Source organism: Notechis scutatus, chromosome 5 (assembly GCF_049901735.1).
Source record: "Notechis scutatus isolate UNSWTSFEM ecotype Mainland chromosome 5, rNotScu1.2, whole genome shotgun sequence".
NCBI classification, from domain to species: Eukaryota; Metazoa; Chordata; class Lepidosauria; order Squamata; family Elapidae; genus Notechis; species Notechis scutatus.
The window spans coordinates 14,610,696-14,628,556 of NC_142013.1; the positions used below are offsets into that span (position 1 = coordinate 14,610,696).

Genomic DNA, 17,861 nt, shown 5'->3' on the forward strand with positions numbered 1-17,861 from the left:
TTCCACAAATACAATGAAATTTGAAAGCTACTCCAGCACAGTGCCCCAAACAACACATCACAATCACACTACAGAGTATTTAAAAACAACAACAACAACAACAACAACAACAACAACAACAATAATAATAATAATAATAATAATAATAATAATAATAATAATAATAATAATAAACCTAGTCTAAAACCTATCTAAAACATTTAGTAAGTTAAATAGTTTTAAAATGCCACTATATACATAGGACTAAATCACAAATGCACTGTTTGATTCAAGACAATTACTCCCGTGGAAAAGAAACTGTTTTTCAATCTATTAGTCCTTATTTTAAGACACCTATAATGTCTCCCAGATGGTAACAGTTCAAAATATGAATGACCAGGATGAGAACGATCTGTGGAGATTTTTTATATGGAGTGCTATAAAGCACCGGGAAGCAGTCTATAAATCTGAATGCTATTGCTATTTAAATATTCAGAAAGAAAAGATGTGTGAATATGGGAATATTGGGGTTTTTTTTTTTAAAAAAAGGAACCAGCAGATATGTCATCATGTCAAAGTAGAGATTTAGAGTCAGTCATGACTCCCAGGAACAGCAAAAGCAAATTCTTGAAGTTTTCTAGGCAATATTTGTGAATATGGACCATTTACTTTTTCCAAGGGCATAAAATGATGAAAAAATAGTTTAGTCAAATTAATGATTAATGATTGATAATACATAAGCACATGTTAGATTGATAAGGTGAGAATTTATACAACTTGTGAGTAATGGCAAAAAAAAAGGATAGCACAAAAACAACTGACACCCTGTATGTATATAATTGAAATGTTATGTTTTTATATCTTGTTTGTATGTTTGTTGTAAAAAATAAAAACTTTATAAAAAAAACAAAGAACAGAAAGAGAGTCTTTGTTAACTTCTTATCTTTACTGATAGCAATTACTAAACATACTCTTGTATTCTTAGTCACCAAGTTCCACTAGGGTGCTGACCGGGTAATGTAAGGAATCTTGGAAAAGATAGAACACTTGTTAAAATGGTTGTGTGCATAGATGATATCTTCTGACAGGTTCTTCTACAGACCTTCATTTCACTTGTGCCAGAAGCTCTCCATCATCCAACACTTCAGTTATCATGTTCACTGGCTGTTGCCATGACTGAGTTAAGTAAAACTTGCTGCATGGTCATTCTTTCATTCCTTATCAACTGTCATTTGGCCTTGTCTGGCTTCAACTGATATCAGCTTCCTGGCTCTTGTGCTTGCATGTGACTCTCTCAATCATTTTCTGTCTTCTGTCCATTTGGTATCACTTTCATTCTTATATATTAAATTCCTCATGCAGCCCTACTAGAAAAAGAAAAACAATCATATGACCTTTGCTATAATTTTAGTAGAACACTCTCAGACAATGTTCTTAAAGCCACAAAGCTGCATGATTTGGAAGTTGTCCAGGCCCTAAAGAAATAAGATCTATATAAATACCTGAAATGAACAGACTGGGTTGATATGTTGGTCCCATGAACTGGAATGGATTTCAACCTTCACAAGTAAAAGGTTAGTTTAATTAAGTGTTAGCAAAAGCTGTTTACAAGCATCTCCCACAGTGCTGACAACACATCCAATGATTAATTTATAGGATTCCTGGGGGAAAGACTAAGCCACAGAAAGGTCTTAATAATACACACCAAGGTGAATGGAACATGGTGAAATATTTAGCACACATGAAACCACAGCATGGAAAGTTACTTAAAGTCCAAGCTGTACAAGGGAATGTGTTTAGAGTAAAAGAACACAATCTTAAAGGGAGAGAAAGAGACTAAGTCAGAGAAGGTGAATTGTTTCATCACCTCTGAATATTTCATTTCACTCATAATGCTTGCATTATCTCAGTCACCAATAATTTACACACGGTTAATTTATTGCCTTTGATATTAAGGAATCAACTTTGTGGGTATGTGTGTATGTGTCTTCAAGTCAGTTTTTGGCTTCTGGCAATTGTCTCGGTTAGTCTCTGCACTTCTCTTGACAATGGCTTTCAAAAGTGGTTTGCTATCACCTCTTTCTTAGGGATGGAGAGAAAGCGATTAGCCCAGGGTTACTTGTGCCCATGTGCTGCATCAGCCAAAAAAAAAAAACCATGCAGTCCTGGACTGCATCAACAGAGAGATAACATCAAGATCACAGGAAGTGATCATGCCACTTTATACTGCACTAGAGAGGCCACACTTGGAATATTGCATGCAGTTCTGGTCACCAAGTTACCAAAAAAAAAAGATGCAGAGAACCTAGAAAATGTGCAGAGAAGAGCCACAAAGATGGTAAAGGATTTGGAGGCTAAATTATATGATGAACAGTTGAGAAAGTTAGGTATGCCTAGCCTATTGAACAGAAGGACTAGGGGGAAGGACTAGTCTTCCATGGATGTGCTTATAGCTCCAGTCAGGAACACATTATAGAGATTACATATTTTCTTTAGTATTATATGGAGGGCAATTGTGGATGCCTAGAAAAATAAACCTGTTTTAAGATGGCCCCAAAAATCCCATGTGTGCAGTTGAAATCACATCTGGATATTAGAACAGAATGGAAACTAATTTAGGGGGAAAATGTGTTTTCTAATACTTATAATGAATTTTATAAACTGCAGAGTTATCTGGGCATAAAAAGGGTAAAAAAATAAGGGATCTGGAGACTAAATTGTATGAGGAATGGTTGAAGGAGCTAGGCACGTCTAGCCTATGGAAGAGAAGGATCAGGAAGAACATGATAAGGAACATGTCTTCCAATATTTGAGGAGTTTTCACAGTGGAATTGATTTATTCTGTAAAGCACTAGAGGGCAGGATAAGAAGTAATGGGTGGAAGCTTGTAAAAGAGAGATCAGCCTAGCCCTAGAAGTAAGGAGAAATATACTGAGAACAATTAATGAAAGTGGAACATCCTGCCGCCCCAAGTTATGGATTCTCCATCTCTGGAGATTCTCAAGAAAAGACTGGACAACCATTTGACTTGGATAGTATAAGTTCTCCTGCTTTGAGCAGGGGGTTGGACTAGAATATCTCTGAGGTCCCTTCCAGCTCTATTATTCTATGTTCTTGTTGAGTCAATGACTAGGCAGTCTGTATCCAGGAGTTTCTTCAAGAGAAGCAGCTTCAGATGTGGGCCATTAAATCAGAACAATCCACAATTTACTTTTCCATCAACCTATAAGGTACAGTCCACTAAGGCAGGATTCCCACCAGTGACTTATGGTGTCTGCTGCAGTTGTTCAGTTATTGCTTTGCCAAAATAATAATAAGCATTATATCACTTCAAGGATGGCCTAGTGACATTAAAAGATGCTGTAAGTCATTAGTAGATAAATAGCCTTCCCACAGGTCCAAGGTCATCAAAGCTTCATAGCTGGGGAAAGATTTAAACCTCGATTTCCTCAGTCATGGCATGGTAGCCTAACCATTCTTTTCTCGTTCATTAACTTAGGACATGCCCAGTGATTAATTCTTTGTGAACTGGAGTTATTGCTTTCATAATTAATTCCAACAACCAATTTAACATCTCTGGTGTTGCCTCTTCTATGCCCAATGGCTGTCAAATTGTTTTGGTTCTCTCATTCCTTATCACTTATGAGCCTCAAATGCTCCAAACTTTTAAAGGATATAGATTAGATAGATAGATAGATAGATAGATAGATAGATAGATAGATAGATAGATAGATAGATAGATGAGAGAGAGAGAGTCTAAAAAAGGTCCAACAATTTTTATGTCTGCTCAAACATTTTTTAAAAATCAACAACACATCTAAAAGCTTCAATATAAACCTTAAGAAATGCATGTGGGTAATTTTCTTTGCTATTAAAAAAGCAGAACAAAATTATAGCCTCATCATATGTACAAACAGGAGGATTTGTATTTCATTTTTATCATGCAAATCTCCTGGTAACAATAAAAGAAGATACATACCTGACAAAGGCATACACAAATATGTAGCTAAATGTATATGAAATCATCTCTTCCATTTTAATTTTTGCTGTATCACTAGCAAATTACCTAACTGGTTCATAAAGTGCATTTATTGCTTTTTCATTTTTAGAACTAAATGAGATGTCTTTGCATAAAAGTCTAATAGTTGTTGCTTATTTGTATAATATACTGTGGTTGTATCCGTACTCTCTGTGCAAGTTGCCAAAAGAATCCAAGCTATTCAAAACCCTTTTTAAAACTGAGGGAAAAAGAGTGCCCAAAGACATTTGCCTAGGAGCAAAAATACAATGACACAATATTATTTGAGTAATCTAAAATATTTCTTAAAGTTCAGTATTGGATGCTAGAAATATTGGAAAATTGTGGTGAGGGATATCCAGTCAAATTTTCATCCAGGATGCTCATAATCAAGACAATATCCAGATCTGGACAAAATCCACACCACTCTGTTCAGCTTACAACAAATATCAGAGGTAACTACCCAGGTGGGAGAAAGAGCAGGCAAAAACAGGAAGAGTGAGGGACGTGAACAAGAGGCAAGAATTTGTCTCCAGGTCCAATGGAAAGAATATTGTGAAAATAGTATGTATGATCCCAAAGGATCATGCCCAAAACTTCTGAAGGCAAGCCATTCCATTGATTAATTGTTCTTACTATCAGGAAATTTTTCCTTAATTCTAGATGGGATCTCTCCTTGATAAGTTTCTGATTTGTTATTTCTTGCCTTGCCCGCAGGTGCTTCACAGAATAGGTCAACCCCCTCTTCATTGTGACAGCCCCTCAAATATTAGAAGACCACAATCATGTCTCCCCTAGTTCTTCTCAAAGCAATGTGACAATTGTGCTTTTAGAAACTAGGGTAGGGAGCACATTCTGCTTTACTAATGAAATTTGAAGAAATGCTTTGCCTTCTTTGATTAATGCTGAACAATATTCTAAAGTTGGTAAAATATTATGGACTAGATTTGAATATATGGGAATGAATGATACATTATTCCCCACAGCAAGGTGACACTGATATGGTTAAAATTATTCTTTTATCCAAATAAGAGGTTATATTTAATTTTGTCTCTACTTTGCTTCCAGATTTTGTGTTTGCAGTGAGAAAAAAAAAATATGAAACTTTGATTCTGTTTTTGTAAATTATTGTTTATTGTTATACAATATATATATATATAGATAGATAGATAGATAGATAGATAGATAGATAGATAGATAGATAGAGATATAGATATAGATATAGATATAGATATAGATATAGATATAGATATAGATATAGATATAGATATAGATATAGATATAGATATAGATATAGATATAGATATAGATATAGATATTATTGCTTATTGTTATACAAATGGCTTGTACATACTGTTGTGTAAAAGCAAAAAGTTGTAGTTGTAATGTTGTTACCTTCGACTGTGCCAAAGAGAGTCAGAAGTTGGTGTCTTTTTCTTTTTTTTCTTCCGTTATACTATACCCCCTCTTTTTCCCTTCTGCTCTTCCATGTTTTTTTCTTTGTACTTTATACTTCAATAAATTAATAAAAATTTTGAACTGAGAAAAGAAAGGCTTTGCATAAATCATGGTCCAAGCCAAGTACCCTGTTGAACTTTTGCATACAATATATATTTCGGCACTGCTGAGGATTTGCAGTATTCAGCTCTACGCTTTCTCACGTCAAGTTGATTGTTCTGAAACAGCAAGGATATTATAGACACTTCCTTGGAAAACAATACAATTAAAAGTTGCAACATGGAGAAAAACTTTTAGTGACATTTAGCTCAACACACTAGGAGTAAAGTGTGTGTGTGTGTATGAGAAAGAAATATGGAGAAAATGCTCATATCAAGTGAAGGTCACATTTGCAAGTATTATAAGCAAAAGTCCTTTCTAATAAGAGATCCAGTAAATGTCACAGAATCCTAGCCACTGACCAACTATTCCTTAAAAGTCCTATTTTGCAGTTAGAAAATCAGAAGTTCTTTACTCAAGTGTACGGTATTGTCAACTTTGGTGAGGCTTTTGCACCAGCTCGTGTTTATTTGAGTTGCTTTTGAATATGGATATAGCACTATTCTGGGATCAGTGGTGGGATTCAAAATTCTTCACTACTGGTTCTGTGGGCAGGGTGGGGCTTGGTGGGCGTGGCAGGGGAAGGATACTGCAATATCCCCATTCCCACCCCACTCCTGGGGGAAGGTTACTGCAAAAATCCCATTCCCTCTCCATCCCAGCTCCGTTCTCCTGTGCAGGGCAACAAAAGAAGACCCAGCCAATCAGCTGGGACTTGGGAGGCAGAGAATAGATGGGGGTGGGGCCAATCAGAGGTAGCGTTTGCTGGTTCTCTGAACTACTCAAAATTTCCACTACTGGTTCTCCAGAACTGGTCAGAACCTGCTGAATACCACCTCTTCTATAGAACTAATGATAATACTAATGATATTACTAAAACTCTCTCCCAAAATACCTGTGAACCAATACAGTAATAACAATACCTTTGAACACCCTTTAGGCAAAACCAGACTGAGTTTTGGCAGAAACCTAAACCTGTCAGTTGTCAAAATTCCATTTTTTCCCCAACCCTAGCACTATTGCTGAATATTTTCCATTGCCTGGTGATATTCAGTGAAGCAGGGAGGAAAACCTCAGGGGAATTCACTAATCCCTGTTCTTAGTATATTTGATACTGCCTTAAATAAATTATCAGGCAACTCTATTTGCTAACAATTTGCCCATAGTAGGATAGAGATCATCATGCTTGCATAGTTTCCTGCCAGCTCAAGGATTTTCATTCAGCTGGGGAGAAAAAGAGTCACTCTGGAAGAAGGAGTGGGAGAAGGAGTGGGTGTCTGCCTGGGCTTGGGGAAATAACACAGAGGCCTTAGGATTTGTATCTCTGTGGAGGAAGTCACTCTCCTGTGTAGGATTTGTGATAAGGAATCCTTTAGCTATCTTAACCCAGCTTATTCATAAACACACAAATGTTGGAGGGGAGGGGAAGCTGTCAAATTCTAAGAAGGAAGAATAAATGATAAGCTTGTTTGTTCCAAAAGACCTGATTTAATATTACTTAGATGACTTGTAAAAACAAAATTAAATCAGGTCTTTTGGAACTCAAAAATAACTTGATTATTAGCCCTGAGTGAGACTCCCACATGCAAATTTAAAGAACGTATATAATTAAATGAAACTAGACCACTAAGAAGTATTTTATAAATGTGGCATTGGTTTTTAGGGAAAGAAAATCAAGTTATGAATTCTAGAATCGTTTAGGGAAAAAGAAAAGGAAGTTAGTTTGCTTAGGGGAAAATCCAGGTTGTATTATTTGTTGTTGTTCAATACAGACTCTAAAACTATTAAAACCTAAAAATTTATTCTACCTCATTTCCTGAACATTTCTAAAGCCATTTTTGAAGAGAATCAATATCACTAGGAACACAGTATCCTCATGAGTGAATTGTAAAATAATTACAATTAAGATTATGGTTTTATTGTGATTTTATACATTTGTATATATATATTTATGGTTTTACTTTAATGTTGTTAGCTGCCCAGGAATGGGTGGCAAACAAATATAATAAATAAATGAAAATAAAATAAATAAAACAGACCCTGTTCGATTAAATGGCATTTTAACATTAATTTCTTTCAAATAGAAGAGCACTTCAGCAGCTGGAAAAGTCAGTATAGTGAGAAATTTCACCAGACTTTAAATGAAGATTAAAAATGGGAAGCTCTTACAATGGCTGCATTGAGCTGGTGTAAGATGAATTCTGCTGCTGATCATGATTTTCTGTTTTAAATTGGTTGTCGGTAGTTTTAGATAGTTTTGAACTTGTTTTTTATTGGATTGTTTTCACCTGTTATATGTCACTAAGGGTTGTTTAGATAAGATGAGTAGCTGTGCAAATTGAATAATGTGAACAACATTATATATTTCATTGTTGCAAACTTCTTATTTTTGAACTGTACAGAAATGTATCACTAAAACTTTCTTTTCATTCTTCTTTGCTAAAAAAAAGAAAGAAAGAATAAAACTGGGTTAAATTCATGAAGAAGATAGAGATATGTCAATCCCGTTAGACAGATCAGACCTGTCCAATTTGATGGCCACTGAGATGAGCTCTAATGACAGCCTTTATTTATTTATTTATTTATTTGATTTGCCAATTGTTTACAAGATAATAAGTATAAGTGTATACATAGTTGTGAATACATGAAATGGGTACATATAAGAAAAATAAAAGAATAAGAGAAACAATAGGACAGGGACGGTAGGCACGATGGTACGCTTATGCACGCCCCTACAGACCTCTTAGGAAAGGGGTGAGGTCAATAGTAGACAGTCTAAGGTTAAAGTTTTGGGGTTTGGGGAAGAGACTACAGAGTCGGGTAGAGTATTCAGACATTGACCACTCTATTGCTGAAGTCGTATTTCCTGCAATCAAGTTTGGTGCGGTTTACTTTGAGTTTGTATCTATTGTGTGCTCTTGTGTTGTTATGGTTGAAGCTGAAGTATTCATTGACAGGTAGGACATTGCAATGTATGATTTTATATACCATGCTTAAGTCAGACCGAAGCGGCGTAATTCAAGGTTTTCTAGTTTTAGAATTTCAAGTCTGGTGGCATAAGGTATTCTACAATGAGTAGAAGAGTGGAGAACTCTTCTTGTGAAATATTTCTGGACTTTCTCAATTGTGCTAATATCAGATACGTAATGAGGGTTCCAGACTGATGAACTGTATTCGAGTATTGGTCTAGCAAATGTTTTGTATGCTCTGGTTAGTAGTGTGATATTACCAGAGAAAAAACTACGTAGGATTAGGTTAACAACTCTTAATGCCTTTTTGGCTATGTAGTTGCAGTGGGCTCTAGCACTTAGATCATTAGAGGTGAGTATTCCAAGGTCCTTTACAGAGCTTGGGTCATCAACAAGATCTTGACTATTCAGCTTGTATTTTATTTTCTGATTTTTTTGCCAATATGTAAGACAGAGCATTTATTTGTTGAGATTTGAAGTTGCCATTTGTTTGACCATTCAGATACATAGTCAAGATCTTTTTGTAGGGTAGCAGTATTGTCTGTGGTATTGAACAGCTTTACATCATCAGCGAAGAGAACGCAATTGCTCTTAATATGATCACAGAGGTCGTTTATGTAGAGTATGAAGAGAGTTGGTCCTAGAACACTGCCCTGGGGGACACCACTATTGACAGGTACTGGATTTGATAGGACGCTCCTGATTTTGACCATTTGTTGTCTGCTTGACAGGAACTCCACACCCCCTTTCTTATAACCCAGTAAATTGGGGAGATATTTGACCACCCAAAGTCCCTCCTTGAGTGAGAAGGGCAATCTAGAAACATGAAATATAAATAAATAAATAGAATTAAATTAATTGCACTGCAATCCAGTTTCCCTGTTATCCAGGGAATTTATCTTCTTATTCTAGTTCTGACTTTCTGGAGGAATAGAACTTGGAATAATATAAGTGTCTTTGAACTCAGCATAAAATCCACAGTATAGTCTTTGTTGCACAATCAGAGGATGAGCTGTTTTTGCCCTGAAAGTGTTAACGTGCAAACAGAAAATGAAACAGGGTCATTTGGGAATAAATGTTTGCTTAGTTTCCAATCCCAAATAGAAATTACTATAAATCTATTGTCACTACATTCTAGAACAGTATATACCTTGTCAAAATGATTACTAATCTACTGTCACTACATTCTAGAACTCTGTATATCTTGTCAAAATATGACAAGAGAGCTATCAAGAGACAGTGAAAGATAATGTTATAAAGAAAATCACATTATATTGCTGGGTAGAGAATTTCGTTAGGTCTACTAGATGTTTTATGCTTTGTTTTAATTTTTAGCTTAATATAGTGGACTATTTTTATTTTCTGTCTTTCTTTTTTGTTCTTTTTCTTGGTCCAACACTATTACATTACAAAACTAAATAATTCATTTTGCTGGGAAGCAAACAAAGCTGAAAATAAAAGCTATATAGAAAAATAGGATGTAATTTCAAGGCTGAGTGGTCATCACACAGGAGCTCGTAAAAGGATAAGATTCCAAATTTGGTTTTTTGAAAAAGTAGTTACTCTTGATTCACTTTGATATTCCCATATCAGTCCAATGCTAAGGGAGAAGCTATTTTTGATCTGCAGAAGAGACTGCATTTCTATTTTTAATGGTAAACTCACAAAGATAGCAGATCAAAGCTCCTTTTATATCATCTTGATGGGGAGAGGGAAGGAGTCTTTGTTTGTCCCAATATTGCAGAACCAGTTCTAATGCATGTGTGGGCCTCAAGAAGTCTCTGGATTGTGTGTCCACCACCACCCCTCACAACTCATGATATTGAAAAGTGGGGGGACACAAAACCTGAGGTTCCTAAATTCTTCCTCCCAGCAAAAAAATCAAATATAATTTTTGCTCCTTCAGAATATAAAATATGGTCATCTCTATATATACTACTAAAACTCTCTTTGTCTTGACCTTTAACTGAATGAAACGGTACAACAAAAGGCAACATTTTTGGAACCAAAAATGGGGTACCTCAAATGGACTAAGTTAAAGAATTTGGGACTCAAAAACTCTCAAGTGAATGAAATTTGGGGAAAATGTAGCTGCTTCAGAGGAAGGGAGGGAGGAAGGAAGGAAAAAAGGAAGGAAGGAAGAAAGGAAGGTTGGTTTTTAATGCTTCCTTGCCTGCTTCCCACAAGGAAACTCAATAGGGAAGCCAACAGGAAGTTGAAAATTGTTCCTGTTCCCACTGCTTCCCCCCCTCCACTTATCTGTTTAGGTAAGGAAACACCATTGAAACAATGATTCAAAGCAGCACAGGCTGTCTGTTTAGACACCAAAGCTTGTCTATCCTTTAATTTGGATTATTCCTTTCCAAGAAGAACTCTGTGCAAATGGCTTCTCTTTAACTATTATTGGCCCTTGGGAAGCCATGGAACATCTAGAAAATGTTTGTATAATGGATGATAGTGCATGACGGTAATTCTCACTATATCACTTTGTAAATAAACAACTGCAAGACTATATCACTTTGTAGATAAACAAGTGCAAGACAACCACACTTCACCAATGTGGATTTCTTTTTCTTTTGAGACAATCCTAAAGCAATTTGTCTTTCATCAAGTTCAGTGGAAGCTGGTAGGAAACACTGTAGAATAATTGGTCAGCCTTGAGAAATTGGAACATTCTTCCTCTGATTTTTTGCATCTAAGAAAGTAGTTAACTCAATGGGACATACAATCCCTGTGTAGGATTCTGTTATGCTTTGCCTCTTTCCAGCCAGAAAATATGTTTTTGGTAGAAGAACAAGCAAAATAAAAATGATGGTTGAATTAGCAAGGAGCAAGTTTAATTAAGTATGATTAATGTTCTTGGACAATTCTTGAACTGATCAAAGGCAACAACAGACTAGTTTGTCAGGAATATGCAGTTTACCAATATGACAATTGTACAGATATATACTTCAAATACATTAGTAGCAACATGAGTGAGAGTTTTGCAGTGCTGTATATATGGAAACTACCTCTGAAGAGGATTCAGCAACTTCAGATGATGGATACACAGTAATAGGGTTGCTATATGATAACATATATGTATGCTAAATATTTGCCCTTGTTGACCAATTACATTGGTCAATTTAAGGTGTTAGTTTAACAGATTAACAGAATTGGAACGGATCTTGTAGGTCATCTAGTCCAACCCCCTGCCCAAGCAGGAGACCCTACACCATTTCTGATAAATGGCAGTCCAATCTCTTTTTGAAAGCCTCCAGTTATGAAGCTCCCACAACTTCTGAAGGCAAGTTCCATTGGTTGATTGTTCTCATTATCAGAAAATTTCTCCTTATTTCTAGGTTGAATCTCTCCTTGGTCAGTTTCCATCCATCCCTTATGTGGCCTTCAGATGCCTTGGAAAATAGCTTGACCACTTCCTCTCTGTGACAGAACCTCAAATATTAGAATATTAGAACACTGCTATCATGTCTCCCCAGTCCTTCTCTTCACTTGTCTAGCCGTGCCCAGTTCCAGCAAACATCCATTGTATGTTTTAGTCTCCAGTCCCCTAATCATCCTGGTTGCTTTTCCCTGCACTTTTTCTAGAGTCTCAACATCCTTTTTAATAGTGGATGCAGTCTAGGTTTTAAATTTGGAATTTGTAAAATGCTTATTTGAGAGTCAATTGATGCTTGGTGCTATAAACTTCAGAAAGGTTTTAAATGCAGCCCAACTAGCTCTTTTGTCAAGTCTCTAATGTATGGAAACGAAGGTAGGGAGGAACAGTTGATCATCATTTGCTCTGCTTTTAGAACAAGTCATCAAGTTTTCTCTCTTCAGTGCAGTTTTTCATACATGTAATTTTTCCTTATACGTTGTAAGTTTTATACATGACTATATTTCTCTTTAATTGCTAAATTTTGGTCTGTACTTAATCATAATGAAAATAATTTTGTTGTTGATGATATATTTTTGAAATTTTTAGCGTACCTTAAAACTTAAGATGAACTCTAGTAGCAGCAACTGTCACTTTTTTTCCTAGTTAATAAGTGAAAAGTTTTATTTGTGATGGAAGTTCTGGGAATGCTCATTCCTAAGAATTTTTTTTGGCTTTAAGCAGCCTCCTCTGCTGTTATTTTGTCTCCTGTTTATCCAACAAAACTGGTTTTCAAAGATGTGAGAAAAGGATAAGAGTCAAGAAATTGGCAGTTAAGAGGATTGCTTAGATGATGGTGATAACACAAAAATAAAAATATTGAGTTATTTTAAAGCAAAAAGTAGATGGTTCAGTTTAGTGGGTGGCTTGTAAAATAATTTTAAAACATTAAAATAAATGCCTGCATAAAACATTGGGACCCCAATCCTGCAGTTATCCACTACAAAATCTTTTAAATCAAAATCTATTATCAAAAAGCCTTCCCATTTCCCAGTTGAAAGAATCAATAGAACTCTTTATAATTTTGATAAATAAACTATCTGTGGTTCAGCCAAGAAAATACAGGACAAAGGTAGCAACTAATCATTCTAGCCTTCCTTTGTTACTTCCACATAGAAGTAGCTGCCAGCTGCAAAATCAAATTAACAAGCAAACAAGAATGACTGATGCTTCTTGACTGTATTCATAATGTTAACACTAAACAAGAACATTCCCATAGTGCACACAAAATGCTCAATAAATCAACTCAAACGAAGGAAGCATCTTTGCGGTTTTAAAGGCATCTGAAGCTCAACACAAACCAAGCACTCTAAAGCTTAACAAAAACAGTTCACCTCCCAATGTCTCTGACCTGATGCAGAGGTGGTATTCAGCAGGTTCTGACCAGTTCTAGATAACCGATAGCAGAAATTTTGAGTAGTTCGGAGTACCAGCAAATACCACCTCTGACTAGAGATTTTACAGTATCCTTCCCCTGCCACACCCACCAAGCCACACCCACAGAACCGGTAGTAAAAAAAAATTAATCCCACCACTGACCTCTTTATCACAAGACCCATCCCTAGAATTGCTGATGACTCACAGTTGACCTATCACAAGACGCTCACTTGACACACCTACACCTGAAGCCCTTATAAACAGAAGAACATGGACATTCCCTAAACTCTGCTGAAGATGTTACCTAGCCTGGTAATCAAACGTTTGGAAACCAACCCACAAGCTCAGTGAGTGAATCTTCACCCTCATCCAAGACTCAAGCTACAGATATTTGCCACAGTGTTTGATTTTAGACAACCTGAGCCACGTTAGCTACAACTACAAAATAGTTCCATGCATCCAACACATACACTTTTGTATTATACAGTTGCATAATCAAGTATGGCTTGATTAGGTTACTGTAGGTCCAACTTGAGTATCAAACTTGTGTTTTCACAGTGTTGTCATGTGATGTATTGTGACTTTTTTCCCCTTTGCCAAACTGGGCATGGCCAGAGTGTGATGCATCCAGCCTGGGGAACCACAAGTTTGGGAGCCCTGCTGTAGGTGTAACTCAACCATCCTTTCATATGTAAGTTCCCCATCTTTTTTTTTTTAAGGCAGTGACTTACTAATCAGCGTAGCAGACACAGCAGTCTGTACTCATCTTATGTATATTTTAAGCCATCTGCTTAAATATTTCTCAAATGTTTCTTAAAATTTCATTTTGTATAACTTTATCCAATCTGAACTGGTTTGGTTAGAGAGAGCTTGGCATAAAACAGCCCAGTCAGAGAGTAGAAACAACTAAATTATCTGAAAACACAACTCAAAAATAATCAAGTTGTGTTTTGTTCCATCCATGGAACAAGAATTTCTAAACACTACCTTTATGAACAGGCTGTCCAAACAATGATTTGAAGATGTGACAATCTGAGGGCAAAACATTTTGCATCTCTTTTGTAAATATAGAATCATAGAATTCTTTATTGGCCAAGTGTGATTGGACACACAAGAAATTTGTCTTGGGTGCATAAACTCAAAGTGTATATAGAAACAGCAAGTAATAAGTCACAGATCATTGTAAACAACAATTGATAAATCATAAGAAACCAATAGGAGAAGATAGTAGGAAAGTTGAGAGGATGAGAAAAGATGAGAAATGAGACTGTGTTTGGCACGAGGGAAAAATTATCTTTGTATGTAGTACAGGGGTATCAAACTCAAGGCCTGCAGGCTGGATTCGGCCTGTGGAGTGCTTAAATCTGGCCTGTGGAAATAGCAAAGGACCAGCCCGTGGTGCCTCTAGCAGCCAAGACGGGACACAGGGGGGCCACACATGGTGCACCTAGCCACGCCCACCTAGCCACACCTTCAGAACCAGTAGTAAAAATATTTGCATCCCACCCCTGGATCTAGTAGTTTTGACAGGTCTAGTAGTTTTAACTGATCTGTCAAAACTTACCATCATGACTTTATAACCATGATGGGTGAGCTCTACTACAATCGTAAGTTGAGGACTACCTGTATACATTTCAGATCAGTACTGACACAAGGGAAGGTTGCTATCTCACATAAGACCCCAGTTTCTTCCTCTGTCCTCCCCAGAGCAGATGGAGGATACACACTGAAATGTTTACCTGGGTCCCTCTTTCCAGCAAATATCAGAATCCCATTTCTACCCAAGAACCTTCCTAGAAGTTCTCGTTATGAAAGGTATGCATATTCTGATGGGAAAGACCCATTTGTACTGCCTAAGAAGCTGGATCCATTAAAGGTTTAGTGTTCTTATGTCCAATTCGAACTATATTTTTGTTTCTTTTTTTTGTTTTTGTTTCCAACCTACCAGAATGTTCTGCAGCTATTCCAGGAATCCATGCCACATATGCTGCTCTTTTAAGACTCAGATCTGCCAGTTCATCTTACTCCTCCTCTGCCATTAACACAAAGAACAGGCAACGACCAAGTTATCCTGCCATGGGAAGCATCTCCTCTCCAGATTGGCATGGATCATTGCAGCCCCATTACCCACCAACAAACCCCGAGCCATTCTCAGAGGCCTTCAAACAGGAGGGTATGTTTGATTCCCCACCTCACCCCCCTTTTCTCCGTCCATCACATGGAAGAGATCTGAGATTCAGAAAGGATTTATGTTATTTCAGTGGTTTTCGAACCTTCTCACCCAACTTCAGCAAACAATTTCCACCCTCTCCCAGGTTTTCATAATTCTTAAAATAAGCCCTTGCAATGTGTTTCCTATGGTCCTTTCATCAAAACCATATGAAGGTAACCATGTTAAGCTAGACTTGAAGTAAAACTGCATTACTGTCCATATTACAGAGTAGAGTAGAACAGAACAGAATTCTTGATTGGTCAAGTGTGATTAGACACATACGGAATTTGCTTCGGTGCAGAAGCTTTCAACGTACATGCAAAGCAACAGAATAATAATCATAATAAGATATATCTTATGTATGTATAATTTGTTATTATTTATTTATATTGCTTATATTTACATACCAGTATTATATTATTTATTATTATTTATATATATGATATATATAAAATATAATAAGGGGGTAGTTGAGAAGATGAGAAGGATAATGATAATACTACAGCCATACAAAGGTGGCGATATCTCCACCTTTGAAAATCAATATAGTGGTGCCTAGAAACTAAACTAGTTCTCCCCCGATTGCCCCAATATTTTTACAGCTGATTGCATAATATTAGTCATGTATTAAAAGTTATAGCTGTGAAGCTTTATTTACCAAATATATTTTACCATCAATTATATTTTGTACATGTTTTCCCAGGAGGAAATGATATGTATGTATGTATGTATGTATGTATGTATGTACAGTATTGTGTGTGTGTGTGTGTGTGTGTGTGTGAGAGAGAGAGAGAGAGAGAGAGAGAGAGAGAGAGAGAGAGAGAGAAGCCTGTACAGTAGAATAAATTATTTAGATGTTTAGTATTTAGTATTAGTATTATTTTATATCAAAACCCATAAACACTCCTACAGTTTATGGCTTTATTTATTTTTTAAGTAATTATCTCTTCACTGCTCAGTTGTGGTTGCCTGATTTTTGCATCCCAGATCTGGCAATTTGCAGTGCTGAGTTCTAAGACAAGCAAAGAGACAACTTTCTAGGAAGCCTAACCCCTCATGAGTGTAAAGCCAGGAGTTTTAAGGGTATTAGTTCCAAGGCTTCTAACAAGCTTACAACTATCAGGTTTAAACACTATCAGTTCCAGTCTTGTAGTTTCGGGAGCAACATCTCCTTGTCTATCTTTTCTCCCTTGTTGGACTTGGAGTACATGACCCTTGGCTCTTGCTTAAGTCCTTTTCATCAAGTAAAAACCACTGATATCAGAAAAGCCCATAACACTGCATCAAAAGAGTGTTTATCGTCTGTTCTGCTATGTGCAATCAAATATTTTGTTATCTTTTTCTATGAAATATAGAAACAGATTTCCCCAGGCCCTAGCTTCTAGGGTATCTTTCAGCTTTCAGTTGCAGCTATTTTCACCCACAAGAATGATAGAAGTCTGAAAACTGACTTCTGAATTTCACACAAAGCACAAGCATTTGCAACCACAGTATAACATTGAAATATTGTGTCCTCTTTAGTGAGCTTTTGCAAAACTGATGCAAGCTTCATGTTCTCCAGTCTTAAATCAAAAGGCACTATTACTCTCATCCAATGCCAGTGGAAAGAAAATATGTGTTAGCTTCCTAGAGAGGAAGGAAGAAGGGAGGAGGAGGAGGAGGAGGAGGAGGAGGAGGAGGAGGAGGAGGAGGAAGAAAAGGAAAGAAAAAAGGAAGGAAAGAGGACGAGGAGGAAGAGGAGGAGGATTCCTAAGTTAATCAGTCAATCAGAATAGATCTGGAATAAATGACTTAGATGAGGGAATGGAAGGGGAACTCAGCAGCCAACACCCCAGAAAAAATTACTTGAAGAAGAAGAAGAAGAAGAAGAAGAAGAAGAAGAAGAAGAAGAAGAAGAAGAAGAAGAAGAAGAAGAAGAAGAAGAAGAAGAAGAAGAAGAAGAAGAAGAAGAAGAAGAAGAAGAAGAAGAAGAAGAAGAAGAAGAAGAAATCCGATTGTTAATTTAATTGGATTTGCTATCTATGTACATTAGTCTGACATTTGCAAAAATAGATTCAGAAATAAATTCAGAAGGTCTGTTTCCACAGTAATGAAGGTTAATTGAAAGACCATGAACACTCATAATCTGAAGTTGGTATATACAGTAGCAATTGTAAATTGAAAGCAAATAGCCAAAGAATGAATACAAAAGTGAAAAGTGATGTCCGGATTAATGAATAATAACTGCCTTGGGGGATTATCATAACATTTCACCTTTTTATTAAATCAGCCAATCTCAAGGACTGTTCAGTTGTGGGAATCGTGCTTTAAAAGAGCCAGAAGCAAATGGGC

At 36.5% G+C, this 17,861-nt stretch overlaps 1 protein-coding gene across 1 annotated transcript in view; it reads left to right on the plus strand.

Annotated features, from left to right (window-relative positions):
* The window catches only part of CNTN5 (contactin 5), a 763,035-nt gene that overhangs the window by 459,420 nt on the left and 285,754 nt on the right, over positions 1-17,861 (plus strand). Inside the window, exon 5 of the mRNA XM_087966176.1 lies at positions 15,267-15,491. Coding sequence (XP_087822302.1) covers positions 15,267-15,491 — 225 coding nt within the window. The remainder of the gene's footprint in view (positions 1-15,266; positions 15,492-17,861) is intronic.